Here is a 17,027-nt window from a genome sequence, read left to right as displayed (position 1 = left end):
TCGTGTCGGGGCCCCTTCTTGCATCCACAGGGGCCCCCTACCTGCAGAGATGGACGGGAACTTCCAAGCGCCCCATGGCGCCTCAGCGAGCCTTTCTGGAGGGCCCCCTCCCCTCCCAGGCGGTCCTCCATCAGTAGGAAGTCTCCCTTCTGGCGCTTTTCCAGGGCCCCCCAACGCGGGGGGATCCCTGCCTCCTCTGCTGCCTGGCTTACCGTACCCACCTCAAGCCTTACTGAGTGGCCCAGGGGGGCCAGGGTTGCCGCCCCCTGTATTGGGCCCCCCGCCTGCAATGGGTCCAGGCTCTGGTGGCGGGGAAGAGGGTGGGGGTCCGTCTGGGGGCGCTCCGTCATGGACTTTAGAAGGTCGGGGTCGTACAGAGGGTCCCCCACGGCAAAGCTCAACGGGGGGCCGCAATTTGTACATCCACAACGTGTCTAAGGAGGCACGAGAGGCGGACGTGAGAGCTTTTTTCTCTCAGTGTGGCGAAGTCGAAAGTGTTGCCCTTAGGGTCAACCAGCGGGTGGGGCCGAATGCCGTCTACGCCTTCGTCCTCTACAAAAACGCAGAGGACGCCAGACGATGCTTCGAAACCCTCAACGGAAAAACATTTAGTGAGGAGACAACAACACGTGCATGAACTTCAAAGTAGCTAATGGGCCAGCAAGAGCTTGTTGTGGTTGCACTCTTTTTCGTGAGTTGTCGTGTTGTTTCACATCATCGTCTCTGAGTCGTCGGATTGCACATAGAGGTTGTCGATTTCCTAACTGGGTGCGTGGCTCCGTTGATGGCATGTGATGTCCATGTCCTTTTTTTGTTTCTGTGTGTGCTGCTGCGAGGGCGCAGTGGGCCGCTGTGTCCGCGTAGAGTACCAACGGGGACGCGCGGGAGGCCGCAATCCTCCAGTAGACGACGCGGGCTCGGAGGCGGGCAGCGAGGCGCATGCTGCTGCTGTTGCTGGAGGGAACGCCAACAGCAGCAGGCGGCCCAATAGGGGCAAGCAGCACGAGAGGGGCGGGAACCGAAGCGACAGAGATTGGGACAGAAGAGGCAGACAGCCCATGAGGCCGGTGGTAAGGGCCCGGAAACCCACACGCCCTAAACTGTAGGAATCATCGACGTCTGATCAATTAACTCCATCGCCTTCAGGGTTAAGAATGAGATGGGGATGGTGGATTTGATCTGAAATCGGTACTAGGATTTATAGTATAGGGACTATGGGTTAGGTTTTGTGTGCAGGACGACGAGCGGCGGGATGGGGATCCGCGTATACGGGACTGGGGTCACGACGAGGATGCGGTAAGCAACCTAACGGTGAACACTTGCCAAGGCGTCTTCGATGCTCTGTGGAGTCCTCAGGCTGTTGCTAGGGTATTCAGGCGAGCGTAGAGTCTAGCAGTCTGGGTGTATACGCAGCTGCATGTGCATGTCGTTTTGGGGTTTTGTTTGTTCCAATTCCAGCCATGCGAACTGAGTCTGTACTCGTGTAAAACGGAACTCGAGGCCTTGAGCCCGTTGCTTGCTTCCTTGTCACTGCATCTCACAAGGGGGAGCAAGGCATGCATAGTGCTTGTACAGTGCAGGTGCATTTGAGCAGTATTTTAACGAATTACCCCGCGAGAGCCTGCTTCGGCAGTGGAAAAAACAGAAGGCGCGCCTGATGACGCATACACAGGCCAACCGTATCCTCCACGTGGTTTGCTGTTGCTTTTTTGCTGCTGCAGATGTATCGTAGGGACGGCCACAATGGTCTTATGCTTCCGCCACAGCCACAGCCGCCGCCGCAGCAACAGCAACAGCCGCCGCCGGAGCAACCGCAGCAGCAACTGGAGATTCCGGTGGCTCGCGAACCGCTCTTGTTGTTCCCTCTGCTGCAGCAGCACCGGGCCCGGCAGGGCTTCCCTTTCCTCAAGGATTTCTCTTCTTCTCCTACTGCTGCTCCTGCTGCGACGTCGGGCCTCCCTGCAGCCCCAGCAGGAACTGGGGCCCCGGGCTGTGGCGCGGGCGCGCAGTGGAGGTGGACTTTGGGACGCAATGACCGCAAGAAGGTTGCGGTTACGGCCCTTTGTCTACAGGGGGAGGTCCCACTGGAGATGCAACAGGTATGAACTCTGCTGCTGCCGCTGCTCCCGTCGCTGCTGCTGGCCAGTCTTGGTTTTATGGTCTCCCTTTTCCTCTTATAGACTTGTATACAGCCTCCATCGTAGATGCGAAGCGCCGGCTTTAGGGTTTAGGGTTTAGGCCTCGGGGTACGTCTGCGCGCAGCTGCAAAGCATGTTGAACGTCAGCCACCGAAGCAAGTGCGAGGAGTTGGCCCTCAAGCCCATGGATGCGGCGGTGTTGCTCCAACCGGCATCACCCGAGAACGAAGCTTCCTTCAATGAATATCTGTCATACTTTAGATCCAAAGAGCGGGTAAGGAGTCGTCTTCGTTGCTACTGACGCCGCTGCTCATTTTTTTATTGCTGCTGTTCCTTATTGGATGCCCCCTTTGCTGCCGCTGCAGAACCTGCATACTCATTTGCTGTAGCCAGTGCAGATGCTGGAACGAATGTGCTGCTGCTTTATAACCGTTCTTAAAGGCTTATTGCTGCTGCTTCGAGCGCATCGACTGTAGGCGCTGCTGTCAGAAGATGCTGCTGCTGCTTTTAGTTGCGTTGCAGCTTGGTGTCTCTGTTGCCATTCTTTCGTTGCTTCAGGCTGGCGTTGCTTGCCTTCCCGGTGGCGTGTTCCTGTATTTTGTCCCCCCCGGGTTCCAGGTATTCGACAAGTACAGATACCTCTTCCCGCAGCACCTCAGGAACAGCAATTCAGTGTACGTCTGCTGCTCCCCTTGTTGCAGCAGCGCTGCTATGGAGCCGTGTTACAATTGCCTCTCCTCTGTTCATTGTTTCTCCCTTTCCAGCCGTTGCTGCTTGGACGCTTGTTAGCATCGCCCGAAAAAAATATTTGGTGTAGAGTTACCACCAGCAGCAGAAAATACACCCTTTTCTGCCTTTCTGCTTTGCTTGTGTGTTCAGAATGATTGGGCTTCTTGGGCCTTCCCCCCAGTCGGTAACTGCAACGACAGCGCCGCATACAGCACCGGAACAGCAACAACAGCCCCAGCAGCAGTGGCAGCAGCAGCAGTTGCCGGGGTCTACACCGCAACAGTCGTGGCCGCAGCAGCAACCTTGGCAGCCGCAGCAGCAGCAGCAGCCGCAGCAGCAGCAGCAACCGTCATGGCAGCAGCCGCAGCCCCAGCAAGGCTGGGGGCAGCAACAGCAGCAACCTTCGCAAGTTAAACAGCAGTTTGGAATGACTCAGTCGTGGCAGCAGCAGCCACTTCAACAGCCGCAGCAACAGCAGCAGCCGCAACAATGGTCGCCAGATCCTCTGCAGCAGCAGCAACAGCAAGTGCCTCCAATGCAGCAGCAACAGCAAGTACCTCCAATGCAGCAGCAACAGCAGCCGTGGCAGCAGCAACAGCAGCAACCGCAGTCTTGGCACCAACAGCCGCAGCAGCAGCAAAGTGGCACTCCTCAGAACAGCTTGCCGGAGCAGCAGCAGCAGCAGCAGCAAGAGGGGCCAACGGGAGGCATTAGCTGGATGCAGCAGCTAAGCAACATGGCCGCCTTCTTAGGCGCCAAAAAGTGAAGTACATATATTTGCGGTTGCTGTTGTTGCTGCAGCAAAGGCAGGAGTAAGTGTAGAAGCATTTGGAGCAGCTTGTGCTGCTTGCACGTGCTGCTTCTGCCTCTGCTGCAGCACCGCGTTGGTGGGTGAGAGGCCCAGTTAACGCGTAGGCGGCTTAGTTAAGCGGCAACTTGAGCCGTGGCTAGCAGGTAGCTAGCCACTACTCGTCAGGCCGTGACAGTTTGTCTTTTTGATCTCTGCCGGCCCACATGTGGCATCAGTTGCCGCAGCAGCACCAGAAGCAACAGCAGCAACAGCAGCAACAGCAGTCGCCATTGCTGGCACTGGTGTTGGCTGCAGTTTGGCACCGTGTGCCCAACGATTTGCGCCTTTGGCTGTCCACGGCTTGTAGGAGTCGTCCTACGAAGGCGTTTGGAAGGAAAGGGATCAAATTTAATGAGCGCTGACGACTTCTTTGTATGAGGCGAGAGTGGCAGTGGTGCTCCAGCTGCAACACGTCATGTAGAACTACGCAACGAGAGCGAACAGAAAGAGTTCAGACAGATAAGTACAAATAGGCAGAAACAAAAGGGTAGAGGAAGAATCAGGCAGAAGAGGCAGCTAGATACAGAACGGGACGACGGTCCAAAATATGGACGCACAGGTGACTCTCTCAACGGCAGACAGAGACAGAGCCAGACTGGAGGCCGCACCGCCTATGCCAGAGCCCAACTCACGAAACTGCATTCCCCTATATATACCCCGCTTCTTCCAATAAGAGCATAAATAATAACACGGCAGCTTTCAATACGCCTTGGCGCCAGTTAAGCGGTGTGTACTTTGGGGTAGATATTTCGTGTTGAAATCTGCTACAGGCCTCTCCTCTGACCGCAGTTGCATGGGCGGTGATATTTGTCGGTCTCTCTTCGTTTCTACCGTTTCCCCTATTTTGCAGATGTCCTGCTCTCTCCCGCCTCCAGTCTAGTTGTTTTTCTGTTGGTGTATCATATCTCATCCTGTTTCTATTTTCTCCTGGCTTGTTTTTTTCTGTCAATTAGTGTATGCCTCTGGCTTCGTCTGCTGATGTGTGTGCCCTCCCCTAAAGTACGTGACAAACAAGAGCTGAACTGTCTTCCCTAGCTTTTCTGTCTCCTTTTTGTAGTGACAAGGAAGGAGTTGTTCGCCTCAAGTGTCAAAACGCCGCCGGCGCCGGCAGCAACGGTCTCCAGCAGACCGCTGTACCAGCGCCTATCTGTTTTCACAGTTATTGCTGCTGCGGGGTACAGCCCGTTGGTTTGCCACTGAGGCCCCCCGCGGCAGCCTGCAGCTCCACAGTGCCCCTTCGGGCAATTTGGTGTCTTGGTTGGATGGGGTGGGGAGGGGGGGTTGGGAGGGGTGGAAGGAACGGAGGTATGCGTGTCAGCAGCTGACTCTTTCAAGCAGCACCGCCCAGTTGTTTGTGTCGTTGTAGCAGTCAAGGACTTTCAAGCGTTTCTCTTTGGCGCACAGCCCCAACAGCTCCTCTCGACTGAACACTCTGTAGTAACGATAGAATGTCTCTTCCCTCTCCGAAGAGGCGGACGCAGTCGGTCCAGCAGCCGCCGCAGTTTCCCCAGCAGCTGACCCTGGTTCAGCGTCTCCTGCTGCGCTGCCGTCGCTCTTCGATAACTCGCGAGCCCGCTCGTAGTGCGTTTGATACACCCAAGGCACCAACACTGCAGCAACAGCAGCGGCAGCAACAACACGACACCCCGTGACTCACTGTAGATACGCTCATACACAGCAATCGCGGCCAGCGACAACAGCAAAACTGGCAGCAGCAGCAGCGGGAAAACGAAAACGGCAACAGCAGCAGCAGCAGCAACAGACTCTGACCGTCTTGGCTGGGGAACTTGCGCTCTCCGACACTCCCCGCCTCGTGCTCCAGAGCCCTGAAGATCCGCAGCCACATGAACGAGCTTATTGTACACGCAACAGCATCAAACTTAGCTTGAGGCAAAATCTAAGGCGTAGGGTTCAGCGTTTACGACTAGGGTTTGAATTAGCGCTAGGGTTTACAGTAAGGAGATTGTGTTGGGGTTGGAATCTACGGTTTAGGTCAGAGTGCCTCTCACCACACGTATATTAAAATGCGGCCGCCAGGGCGCGTTATGCGCGCCAGCTCCCCCAAGGCTTGCTGTCTGTACACACGGCCACAAGACGCAAAGGCGGCAACTCCTGCTGCTGCACCCATGGCACTCACAATAATGATACACAACCACACAATTACTCTACGCAGTACTACCGCGGATGCTCCTAGATGGTAACAGCAACAACTAGAGCAGCTACAGGAGCAGCAACCGCGCCAGCAAGATCAGCAACAGCCACTGCTGCAGCAACGCAACAGGGGGAGCAACAGCAAAAGTCAAGCGCCGCGCAGCACAATATCCGCCGCCCCAGCACCAATATCTGGATCGCGGTTGGAGCAACAGCGTAGACGCCCGCAGGAGGTACACTTTGGAGCAACCGCGGCAGCAGCAACAGCAGCATCAGCAGCGGCAGCGAGAGCAGCAGCAGAATATCATACCTTCTCGCCTCGGTGGTTAAGTGGTGGAGCACAGCAATGCAGATGACGCCGTCGGCGACTTCTGAGGGTTCACGCATACACACAATGAATGTCCCGCATGTCTCAGGTGAGTTCCAAACCGTAAAACCTAAACCTTAAACTCTAAGTGCTAAACCCTCACCGTCTCTTATGCAGGTGTTTAGGCAGTCTGCCTGCAGTATACGGGGCCCCAAGGCGCCCTGCGGGTGCGCTGACGCGCAGTGCAGCAGTTCTCGGGACCTGTCGATGCCTATGGACAAGCAGCTATAGGGACTGGAGCTGTTGCTACCGCTGCTGCCGCCGTCGCCATCGCTGCTGCTGCTGCTGGTCCATTTGGGTCTGCAGTGGAGGTACTTGCCATTGCCGCACCCTACGTCCACCAAGATGGCGTCGGGCGGCAGAGATTCGATGAAGGCAGCGACGCGGGGCCAGGGGCGGTGTCTGTGCATACACCACACCGAAGTGCACTCGTCAATTTGAATGCGTCCAATTCGCTTGTGTTTTCGTTATCTTCTATTAAGGGTGTATTTGACTAAAGGTACGCGCAAAGGCGATGCCTCCGCGGGCCTCGTGCATAACGCCTGTCTGCGTGTGCGTTTACCTACTGACCTACTGCACGGTTTAGGCCTTAGGGCTTAGGGTTCTAAGTGTTGAGGTCACTGCTGCTGAACTGGCGTAGCTGCCACGGAGGCTCAGGGTCAAGTGCTTAGGATTTATGGTTCATGGTTTAGCGTCTAACGTCTTGGTGTCGCAGCTAGTGAATTGGAGTAGCTGGCGTTAGGGCTCAGGGGAACGGGTTTGGTGTTTAGGTTCTATGGTTTCAAGTTCTAGGTTTTGGGGTCAGTAGTAGTGAACTAGTGTGGCTGGAGTGAGCGTTTATAGTTTATGGATTAAGGTTTGGTACCTTGTGTGGCTGAAGTGGAGGGCGATTTTCGCGTAGATGGAGTCGACGTGCTGCCTCTCCAGTGCGGCGCCCAGCAGCTCTGGGGGGACAGAGACAGACTCAGGGCGGCAAGTTTTCTTTTGTTGCTGCCGCCGCCTCCGCTGCCGTTCCTGTCGGCGACGCTCACGTTTTTCTTGCTGCTTTTTCTGCTGCTCTTCTTGCTCCTGTTCTTGCTGTGGGTCTTGCTGCTGCTGTTGTTGCTGAAGGGCCCCTTGGACGTCCAACGCCACGGGAGACGCTGAAACGTTAGCATCTGCCATCCTCACGGACTCGGGAGCTCTGCCCAGTGTGCAGCAACAGCGGCAGCAGCAGCAGTAGGCGTTGCATCACGAGCAGGAGCCTCTGCTGTAGCAGCAATGTTTATGAAAGCCAAGGGCCTCGAGTTGTTTGTCCGTCTCTTCGAGAGGGCATAGAAGGACCATGAGGCTAGGCGAGCTTCCCACGGGGAATTGTTGGGGGCCCCTGCAGACCTGCTGCCCCAGCCTTGGGGGCCCCCAGGAGAGGCAGTCTAGTTGCAGCCCACGAAGGCGACGATGTCGATATGAGAGCCGCAAGCTCTCCTCTCTGACAACAGAAATCTAAGTGGAAGGCGCAGATTATCAACTCATAGGCCCACAAGACAGGGGAGCCGGGGGAGCTGTATTTGGGCCCCAAGGGGGCCCCTAGGGCCCCTACGGTCTCCTGGGGGGGGCCCTTGCGTGACCCTGAGTAACACCCGCTACCACTGCAGAAAAGCTGCAGCCGCGGTCATCCAGCACGTCATTTTCATTTTCTCGCCTGAAGCCTCCATCACATTCTCATTGTCTGCCTTATTTCCACTGTCTTGTAGCCGAGACTCCCGGGGGCCCCGGGGGCCCCCCAACGGCTTCATCTGTGCATGGTAATTCCGTGTGCTGAAGTAACTGGCATTATTATTATGTAAACTGATGCATTTGCTACGCTCCTGTGCCGCAGCGGCAGCAGAAACGGCTCCAGAAGAGATCCGCGGGAGCCCGAAGCGACAGACTCGTCGCCCCTCCTTGACTGAGCTGTATCCGCAGCTAAATTCTGTATGTTTGAGAGGATTTGCATTCACCGCTTTTGCAGAGGGTGGGGGGGGGGCCCTGGGCAGACAAACCCCCGCGAACCGTAAATGCCTCTTTCGGCGCCTCTGGAGGCATTAAACGTCTTCGTCGACTTCTTCGGACAGTCAAAGGGGGGCCACCAAGGGCCTCCAAGGGCTGCAGGGGGCCTTCACGGACCCTCATCCCCCCGTCTATGGTGTCAAGCCGCTTCGATTGGAGGCCCAGAAGTCACATGGGGTGCCACTCCTTCAAGAGGAAAGGGGCCTCTCGAGGAGGGGCCCCTCCAAGAGGGGTCTCTTGAGGAATGGCCATGTCTAGATGGCTCCCCCGCTTTTGGATGTGGGTTCTGTGTTCCCAGTCTCTTCGTTCTGACGCATGCACACAGCGACCACATGCGGGGCCTCCGGCCCTCGTGGGGTAAAGACAAATTTGGGGCATCGCTGGCTTCCAGGGGCCCTTCTGGGGGCCCCCCAGGTCCCATTGTTTGCACTGAAATGACGCGCCAACTGCTGCTCCGCATGTATCCCCAGCTGGAACCCTATCTTCTGCCTCTGCAGCTACAAACCCCTTACCTCTTCTACGTCCACAGGGTCTCCATAGACGCTCCTGTGGGGCATCTTTCTGAACCCCCAGGGAAACCTGACCCCAGTGAGCAGCACACACCAAGGGGTCCCCAGTTGCTGTGCGGCAAGGCAGAGAAGGCTACAGAAGGAGGCGGGGGCCATGTGGGGCCTTCAGAGATAGCCATCCAACCTAATGAATGTAAAGAGTTGCAGGCAGCGCATACAGAAAACAGCGGCAGCAAGAGAAGCTCTACTGGGAAACAGCAGACCTGGCCGCAGCTGCTGGTGGAGCGCGCAGCCGCTGCTGTCCGCAGAAGCAGCAGCAGCAGCAGCCCTGGTGGTGGCGGCGTTTGTTGCTGCGGTCGCGCTGTTGATAGGGTGTATATACAACTGGTAGACGCGAGGCACTGTCCGGGTTCAGCCCTGTTGCTGCTGCGTTCCCCTGTTGTTGGCTCTTACGTCCACACTGGAGACTTCTGCTGCAGCGGCACCAACCTGCAGCCGCTGTTGCAGGAAGTGCAGAAAGGGCTGCAGCTGCTTCAGGAGCTTGAGGACCCAGCTGCTGCTGCTGCTACTGCTGCCGCTACACCTGAGCAAGCGAATGACGAAGCCAACACAGGCTCAAATGCTGCGGAAGGCGCTGAGACATCTGAAGGCCTTATGTCCCAGCAGCAACAGCAGCGCCAGCTGCATGTTGACGTGTTGTATTTGGATAGCACTTACCTGCATCCACGTTTCTCTTTTTTGTCTCAGGAAGAAGCTGTAGCAGAGATGAGCCTTAAGGTGAAGGCGGCTGCCAAGAGGATCCGCGGGAATGCTATGACCCGAGGCTCAAGGGGGCCCTCTGAGGTACACTCAGAGGGCTCCGCTGGGCTTCCCCCATCCAGTTTACATGTTGTTGTAGGTGTAGACAAACTGGGAAAGGAGTCTCTACTGCAGCAGCTTGCAACGGCGTTAAAGATTCCCATAGGGCTTTCGGAGGCTCACTTTGACTCTGCTGCTGCTGCTACAGCTGCTGGGTACAATGACTGCTGCGCATACACCACAGAGGCTTTCACGCGGGGGTTCTGTTGTCCGGTCGTCAGAGGCGCCACAGACCATCGGACTGCTTCAAGCAACAGCAGCAGCAGCAACAGCAGCAACAGCAGCAACAGCAGCAGCAACAGAACCAACGCCTGCAGAAAATTCTCCGCATGTGGCTGCCCGTGGGGTGAGGAGACCTCTGTCTGGTTTCCTTCATCGCCACTACGCCAGAAGAAGCAACCGTTGCATCAACAAGATCAACTGGAGCAATTTAATCAAGAGGAAGAGGAGGAGCCATTTGACCTAGGCCAGGCTGCTAGCGCGACTGATGCCGCTGTGTCTCTGTTTGCGGTGCCCCGACGGCAGCTCGTAAAGGTGGTTGAGGCCCTCGAAGCCTCAGGACTGCCAACCTTGGGTCTGCTTCCTTCTGGTGCGCATCTGTCTTCCTGCTTTAAATCTGGGTGGTTTGGGGTTTGTGTAACATTGGAAACCATTTTTTGTTAGTGCGGCGGATTTAAGGTCCACAGACGCCGATTCTTTTTGAGTTGGAGAATACAGACGCACTGATGTTTCCTGCTTAGCGTTCACTATTCCGAGCCTATAGTATATGGCGTCGGGGTTCTTGTCTAGGGTTTTTGTTTAGTGTCTCAAGTTTGAAATTTAGGGTTTAGGGTTCATGGTTTAGTATGCTATGCGTTAATCGTTGTCGTGTGCATAGGTGGCGGCTTGTCTTTTGGCGCTCATTCGTCTATACAGTCGATCCCCATGTCATCTCACTCTTCTTTTTCTTCTCTGCTGGAGTTCGTTAAGGCCCTCAGCCCCCAGAAGGCTGTTCTCCTGGAGCCCTTGCCCATTCCTTCCTGTGGCTGCGCTGCCCTGAGGAGGCCGAGCTCCGAACAAGGGCATCGGGTAGGCGATCTAACCAGCAGCAGCAGCAGCAAGAGCAGCAGCAGCAGCTGGGGAAGCAGCCAGCGCCAGAACCTTACCGATGAAGTAAGAGGATTTATGGTGGAGGCTCCCGAGTCTAGAGATTTGCGGAATCCCCAAAGCGGTGACAACAAGGGAATATTGGATGAACCCGTTGCTTTGCTCCTAGATGACCCCGAAGCGTTAGATACTATCGTATCTGTTAGGGCTCAAGGACTGGATTGTATAGAAACGTCAAGCAGCAGCAGCCACATCGCCCTCTCGACCTTGTATAAGGGCTCCTCTACAAGTACCGCAGGTGTTGCGGCTCGGGCTGCATCAAGGAGGCCTGCAGATGTAATAGACAGCTGCAAAATTTATGGAGCCTTCAAGTATAACGGCATAGAGGGCCTTTCGGTCTTTGTCAGGACTACAGAGGTCCCTATAGTGGTGCTAGGCAGCGGCCGGAGGCCGTTCTGCCCTCATGGCGGCCCCTGCAGGGGCAGCGGGGACCCCTCACCAACGATGGGAGCCATAGGTGGAGCCCCTGAGGACAGAAGCAGAGCCTTGTTATTCTCGGTACAGCCGAAGCGGTTAAAGAGAGGAGCCCCCAGTCTTCCGGCGGTATGCACACGGCACTCAGAGGGTCCTGCAAGGTTCCTCCATGCCCCCGATGCACAGACGAACAGTGCACTTGAGGGTTCAGTTATGCCGCTAAAAAAGGTCAACAGAAAGGGAGCGGTCCTGCGCTTTGCTCTTCCGAAGTAGAGGCCCCACTAGCCTATTTTGCGGGGCCAACCATGCCGCCTTGTAAAGGATGCATAGATCCGTCTAGTTTAATTCAGCCTAAAGAAAGGCTTGGGGCCACTTTGGGGGATATCCGATTCCTGTACACCGCACACTCGAGGCGACAAGGTGGCGTCAGGAAGGCACTCCCCGAGGCAGGTCCAATCATTTGCAGAAGTTGCCCTCAAAAGGTACAGGTCGCAGTACTACAATAGCTGCTGCGATCAGCCAACTTTGTATTGAATAACAGCCATTTTTAGTCCCTACGGAGAGCTCTGGAAAGAAGCGTGGTGATGTCACCCGTTCATCGGATGGCATGGAATTAGTTCGTTCCGGCCTGTCTACATAGTTCTGCAGCTATGATGTGGCTAGCTGTGTGGCTAAGTTCGTAGACGGTTAGTTGCCTAGGTGGCGGTGTGGCACATGTGTCTTAACGTCCGGGGCTTCTAAAAAGGGATCCTGGGGTGACTGTACTAGGAAGTGTTCATCGCTTGTCAGGCCCTTGCTGTAGTTGGGGGCGCCGTAGCCACCGGGTTGAGGCATCATCACCTTAAAGTCCGCTGCAGCGCAAGGCCCAAGAGGGGCCCACATGGGAGAGCGGTGCATGGGAACCCGACCCACCTGTACTAGCAGGACTGAGGGTAAAGCTAGATATGCGTCGTTAGTTTTTAGTGTTTTTTCTGGAAAAAACTCAATTTGTTGGAGAATGCATTTCCTTCTCGGCTCCGTCCCCTCTCTCGGAAGGCCGTGTGTTTCGGGGCCCCTGCTGGTCCAGCCGCTGCAGGGCTGCAGGGATGCAGTGGACCGGCGTGAGTTGTTGTCTGTTCCCTTTCTCCCTTTTTGTTGCACTGTTTTGATTTACATAATTTATAGGCAGCCCGCATTCTTTCCTGCCCTCCCTACTCCATTTTTGAGGCATTTGTCATCCCCTTCACAGTCAGTGACCCTCGCCCTAAGGCCCTTCTTTTCTTCTTGCCGCCGCCCAGATGACAACCCGATCATTGCTTAGACTCCCAGACAAATCCCTTTTGGGATATTGCTGCATTTCTGCCCTCAAAAGGCAGATGAAAGCACGCGGGCCTTTGGGGGGCCCCGTGGGGCCCCCCGCGTCCTCGTGGGGTCCGCCTATCGGGAACGCTGCCAACATTCTCTCCATGCGGCAGAGGCAGAAGATAGATTATGGGGGGGACCCTATAGGGCAGAGAACTTTGCTTCCAGCTGCGGCGGCAGGCGCAGCAGCAGTGGTAACGGCGACAGCGCCAGCAACAGCAGCGGTAGGATATGCAACGCCAGCAGCAGCAACAGCAGCAACAGCCGCTGCAGTACGGGTGAAAACAATAGCATCGAGGCAGCTGAACCCTAGCGATGCATTTAGCAGGTGCACAACGGCCCCAGCTGTCTCGCCGTCATCCTTTCCCCGGTACCCGCACAGCCAGGGGCCCCTCCGCCGCCTGCTGACGACGGCTCCTCCCTCCGCGCCCCCTTCAGTGCCAGCAGCAGCAGGGGCCCCTGAAGGCTCAGAAGAGCCCCAGGGGGAGCCGACAGGGGCCCCTGAGGTCCGCTTTGATTTATCAAGGATTCCGGGAACGGAAAAGGCGCGGGATGGGTTTCTGACTTTGGTATTCACATGCTGCAAATGCAACAAGAGGTCCGCCAAGAAGTTCTCTAAGGTCAGAAAAAACCAGTGACAGGCATAACCACTCAACAACAACAGCACGCAGCAGCAGCAGCCACATGCAGCAGAGGTGGCCACTGCACAGCCGCTAGAGTACAGCAGCAACGAGTACGCTAGCAACGAACGCGGTGACGATGCAGCAGCAACAGCTGCAGCTGCAGTGTCTATGGCAGCAGCGCCCTCAGCGGATTGTGTTTTTTTCCCCTTGTTACTGCTGCAGGTTGCTTACACGCAAGGGGTGGTGATAGTACGGTGCCCCGGCTGCAAGAACCGTAGGTCTTCCCTTAAGTTGTACTTTCCATTTTGCCGGTGCCTGCACGTTTCAACAACAGGATGAGGAGATTCATGCTATGCAGTTACACTAATTAAACTCCGTTTCTTAAAGCGCAGCCTTGCGGATTGAGGCAAAGGGTTTGGGGTGTACGGCGACGGGTTCGTGTGGATGCAGTGCACTTGGTGGCGGATCGTCTCAAGTGGTTTGGAGAAGAGGAAAGTGACGTGGAGACGATTTTGGCTGCGAAAGGAGAGAAAGTGTTGCGGACGTTAACCGGTAAGCAGAAGCTGTCTCTTGGGGACTCGAGTGGGATGCTGAGTAGGGCCCAGGGTAGGCTGTCTAAGTTCAAGGATGTAGAACCTAGTGCTTAGGGTCGTTGTTTGGGATCTGAGATGGGGTCTTCCTTTGCTGCTTGTGTTGTTGCCTCTGGCTGTTACTTGGTCATTTGCAGCTGCCCACGTGCTGGACATTGAGGGGATGGATTCCGACACCCAAGCGGCTGACCCACCAACCCCAAACACAAAACCTTAGTCGCTGAGGAGGGCTGGGAGTTTGGGCTACTTTGGCTGCGTTTGCTGCCGCTCGTTTGACAATTCATTTTTTATATATGTATATGCTTTTTTATATGTATATATTCTTTTATGCATATCTGCATATAGCTGTTTCGTTTTTTGTCTGACTGACTTTTTTCAAGTTGTATGCATTTGGCAGACTTCTGAAACCACGCAATTGCATCCTTTTTTTCCCGGTCAACATGAAAAATTTACGAGCGCAACACGGAGCTATATGGCACAGCCGTCAGCTAGCTAACCGCAGCTAGCAAGCCACAGCCAGCCGACGTATCCTTGCACGGTCGATACTTCTGCCATCTGTCGGGGAGCTTGTTGCTCACTAAGGGCAGAGAACTTACCGGGGAGGCCACACACATATCACAATCCTCTTTCACATTCGGCTTGCTAGTTCAGTTGCTTCTGTTTGCCGACGTCTGCGTTTGAAGACTTAGTAAACACAGTTATTTGCGATATCTTCTGGCTTAGGTGTCCGGGCATCTGCTGCACATAAGGACTCCGCGGCAGGAGGCAAAGACCAACTTGCATATGCCAGTGTCTTCGTCTTAGCTTTTTCTACTTTTAGTGCCTGCACATATATATTTATGCAATGCTCCGCGCTGAGCACCAGGACACCTCGCAGACGCTGATGCGCAGCCGAGCCTTGGTGGATGTATTATCAGCTGTTGCCAGACAAATATGAGCGTTATGGGAGGGAGACAGCCACGGGGAAGGAAATTTCCACGCGGCAAACAGATAAGCATATTTCTTTGATCTCTCCTATTTGTGCTTCTGTGGGGCAGTCACCTGTTGGTTGCCCTCTCGCGTCGCCGGTTCGCGAGATGGTGACCAAGGTTGACACGCAACTGTTGGCGGGCAACTGTGTTAGTGACTTAGGAAGGAGCTCAGTTAGCGTCTAAAGACTGCTTAACTCATTTATCTCACCCCCAGGAGCCACCACTACGCTGAAGGTCTTTGTGTGGAGCCAGATGCTCCATTCTTGCAGCACTTCGTCAGCCGTTTTATCGTAGTCCGCTCCCCGCCGCTATTTGTTGTTCTGCATGAAGGCCGTGGTAAAATTTGTTCTTCATACCTTGCAGCTGATATTACTAAAAAATGGGATATTTGCCGCCGGTCTGTACTGGCGCATCTGCGCGCAACGGGACACACGAATCCTGATAATTATTGCACAGCTTGCTGCAGTGTCAGTTGCCTCATCTAACTATAGCGTACTATGTATAACTTTCTTATTTAAACTGTTCTTTTGTTACAAAGATTCGCTCCTCACATATGGCGGGGTGCGACACCTGCCACCGACGCCGAAGGTCACCTCCAGTACTGGGCTGACCGATGGGCAGCCGCTACGGTGGAGGTTGGGTGTTGGCAATCAAACCAGCAATTCTAGGTTTAGTAGAATCTAAAAGGTGGAAGGGCATGTCCAATTGTGTTTGTTAAGTATATGTTTTGCCATATAATTGTCCTTTCTGGCCTAAATCTGTCTTACCGGGGGGAAAATGTGGCTGTTCACACCTCACGTCGGTTTCCTGGCAGCGTCTGTCCTTCTTCATGAAGTATCCCGTGGAAAAAGTAATAGTCAGTTTCACAGCAGTAAACAGAAGAAGGAATATCTTATTTCACCCTTGCGATGCTGCCTATGCATCCCAGTTAGCGTTCACTGCGGGCGGCAACGAGCAACCAAAGTTGACTCAGCAGAAGACAGCCGTATCTTCTCAGCTTGTTGAGCAGCGCCCGATCTGCAAATACCTGCTTACAAATTCCCTCGAATACCGTCCTCTGAGTGATGCTACTCATTGGGCTTCGTTGTGTTGTGCTTGGTTGATTGTGCTTGCTAGGTTGTCTAGGGTTAACAGCGCGAGATGATTCGAATATCCACGTGAACGCCCCATCTCCCTCATTGCTTCCTTCCCTGCTGAGCCCGGCCTCCCCCAATTCTTGGAGAAGAGGGCAAATAGTAGTTTCTGCCCCTTCTGCAAGTGACACAGGGGTGTTGTTCTCTTCATTCTCGCTGCTACCACATATCCAGGCGGCCGCCGCTGCCAGCTCCGACGACGAGGTAAAAAAAGAGGAAGAAGAGGAGCTGGGCGACGGATACTTGCCTTCTGCAGAGGAGGAACAGAATGAAGCTGCAGGTGTGCGTGCGCCGCATGCCCTGCGCGGAGACAACGACCCCCAACACCCGAGTACAAATAGGACAGAGGCAGATGCGTCCCCAGAACAAGAGACCACCGCCCCCACAGAGACAACGGAGTCTCATGATGTAGACGGCAATGATACAACTCAGTTGGCACTGCCCGCGGTTAAACCCAAACAGAGGGGCCGACCGGGGGAGAAATTCAGAGATGAATACAAGCCCTCAGACTTCACCGTCGATTCTGTGGACTTAAGCTTCCTCCTAGAAGAGACAGACACAAAGGTCAGTCACATCTGCGAGTTGCCTTGCATCGAGAATACCTACGACGTACGCTTTGTGGATGAGACTTTATGGCACAATAATTAGGTTTAGTGCTTGGGGTGTTTTAGGTGACAGCGACGATAGTTATGCAGCGAGCGGCGGGTACTCCGCCTACAGACTTGGTCTTAAATGGGGAGGACTTGGATCTTATTTCTTTGTCAGTGAACGGAAAGCAAATAAAAAATGTAGGCGCCACGAATGCGGCGGCTGAAGGCGAAGAAGGCTACCGACTCGCCCGCGACGGCAGCTTGATAATAAGTAAAGCTGTTCTTCCGCAGGAAGCAGGAAAACCTTTTACACTGCAGACAGAGGTGTTTAACCACCCAAAATCAAATCTCAAACTCAAAGGACTGTACGTTTCGGGGAAGGCGCTGGTGACGCAGTGTGAATCGGAAGGGTTCAGGAGGATAACATATTTCCTAGACAGACCCGACGTGCTTTCGAAGTACAAAGTAAGGGGGCGTTCTTTTAGCCTAGATCATTTCTGGATGCATACAACATAAACACGGACTGGAGATGCTCACGATTATATATATATATATATATATATATATATATATATATATATATATATAT

At 54.7% G+C, this 17,027-nt stretch overlaps 4 protein-coding genes across 4 annotated transcripts; 3 read left to right on the top strand and 1 right to left on the bottom strand.

Moving 5' to 3' along the window:
- Nucleotides 1–49: 49 nt before the first annotated feature.
- EMH_0031570 (RNA binding motif-containing zinc finger protein, putative) lies at nt 50–3,633 on the top strand (the record flags this gene model as incomplete). The annotated part of the gene is made up of 7 exons (XM_038022515.1): nt 50–611; nt 844–1,070; nt 1,237–1,296; nt 1,722–2,099; nt 2,239–2,412; nt 2,697–2,812; nt 3,018–3,633. 7 exons carry the CDS (start codon nt 50–52, stop codon nt 3,631–3,633), a joined length of 2,133 nt encoding a protein of 710 aa, XP_037878369.1.
- A 1,398-nt stretch (nt 3,634–5,031) lies between these two features.
- Nucleotides 5,032–7,399, bottom strand: EMH_0031460 (uncharacterized protein; the record flags this gene model as incomplete). The annotated part of the gene is made up of 6 exons (XM_038022514.1): nt 5,032–5,327; nt 5,488–5,543; nt 5,727–5,792; nt 6,179–6,239; nt 6,339–6,637; nt 7,101–7,399. The coding sequence occupies 6 exons, from the start codon at nt 7,397–7,399 to the stop codon at nt 5,032–5,034; spliced, it is 1,077 nt and encodes a 358-aa protein (XP_037878368.1).
- Nucleotides 7,400–8,271: 872 nt separating this feature from the next.
- EMH_0031350 (uncharacterized protein) lies at nt 8,272–11,463 on the top strand (the record flags this gene model as incomplete). Its single annotated transcript, XM_038022513.1, has 2 exons — nt 8,272–10,219; nt 10,475–11,463. 2 exons carry the CDS (start codon nt 8,272–8,274, stop codon nt 11,461–11,463), a joined length of 2,937 nt encoding a protein of 978 aa, XP_037878367.1.
- A 1,004-nt stretch (nt 11,464–12,467) lies between these two features.
- On the top strand, nt 12,468–16,954 carry EMH_0031240 (uncharacterized protein; the record flags this gene model as incomplete). Its single annotated transcript, XM_038022512.1, has 5 exons — nt 12,468–13,151; nt 13,377–13,428; nt 13,605–13,706; nt 15,832–16,412; nt 16,520–16,954. The coding sequence occupies 5 exons, from the start codon at nt 12,468–12,470 to the stop codon at nt 16,952–16,954; spliced, it is 1,854 nt and encodes a 617-aa protein (XP_037878366.1).
- Nucleotides 16,955–17,027: the final 73 nt, after the last annotated feature.

The sequence above is a fragment of the Eimeria mitis genome, genomic scaffold, assembly GCF_000499745.2.
Source record: "Eimeria mitis Houghton genomic scaffold, Emh_scaff30, whole genome shotgun sequence".
In the NCBI taxonomy this organism is placed as follows: Eukaryota; Apicomplexa; class Conoidasida; order Eucoccidiorida; family Eimeriidae; genus Eimeria; species Eimeria mitis.
This window is presented reverse-complemented; position numbering and strand designations above follow the sequence as displayed.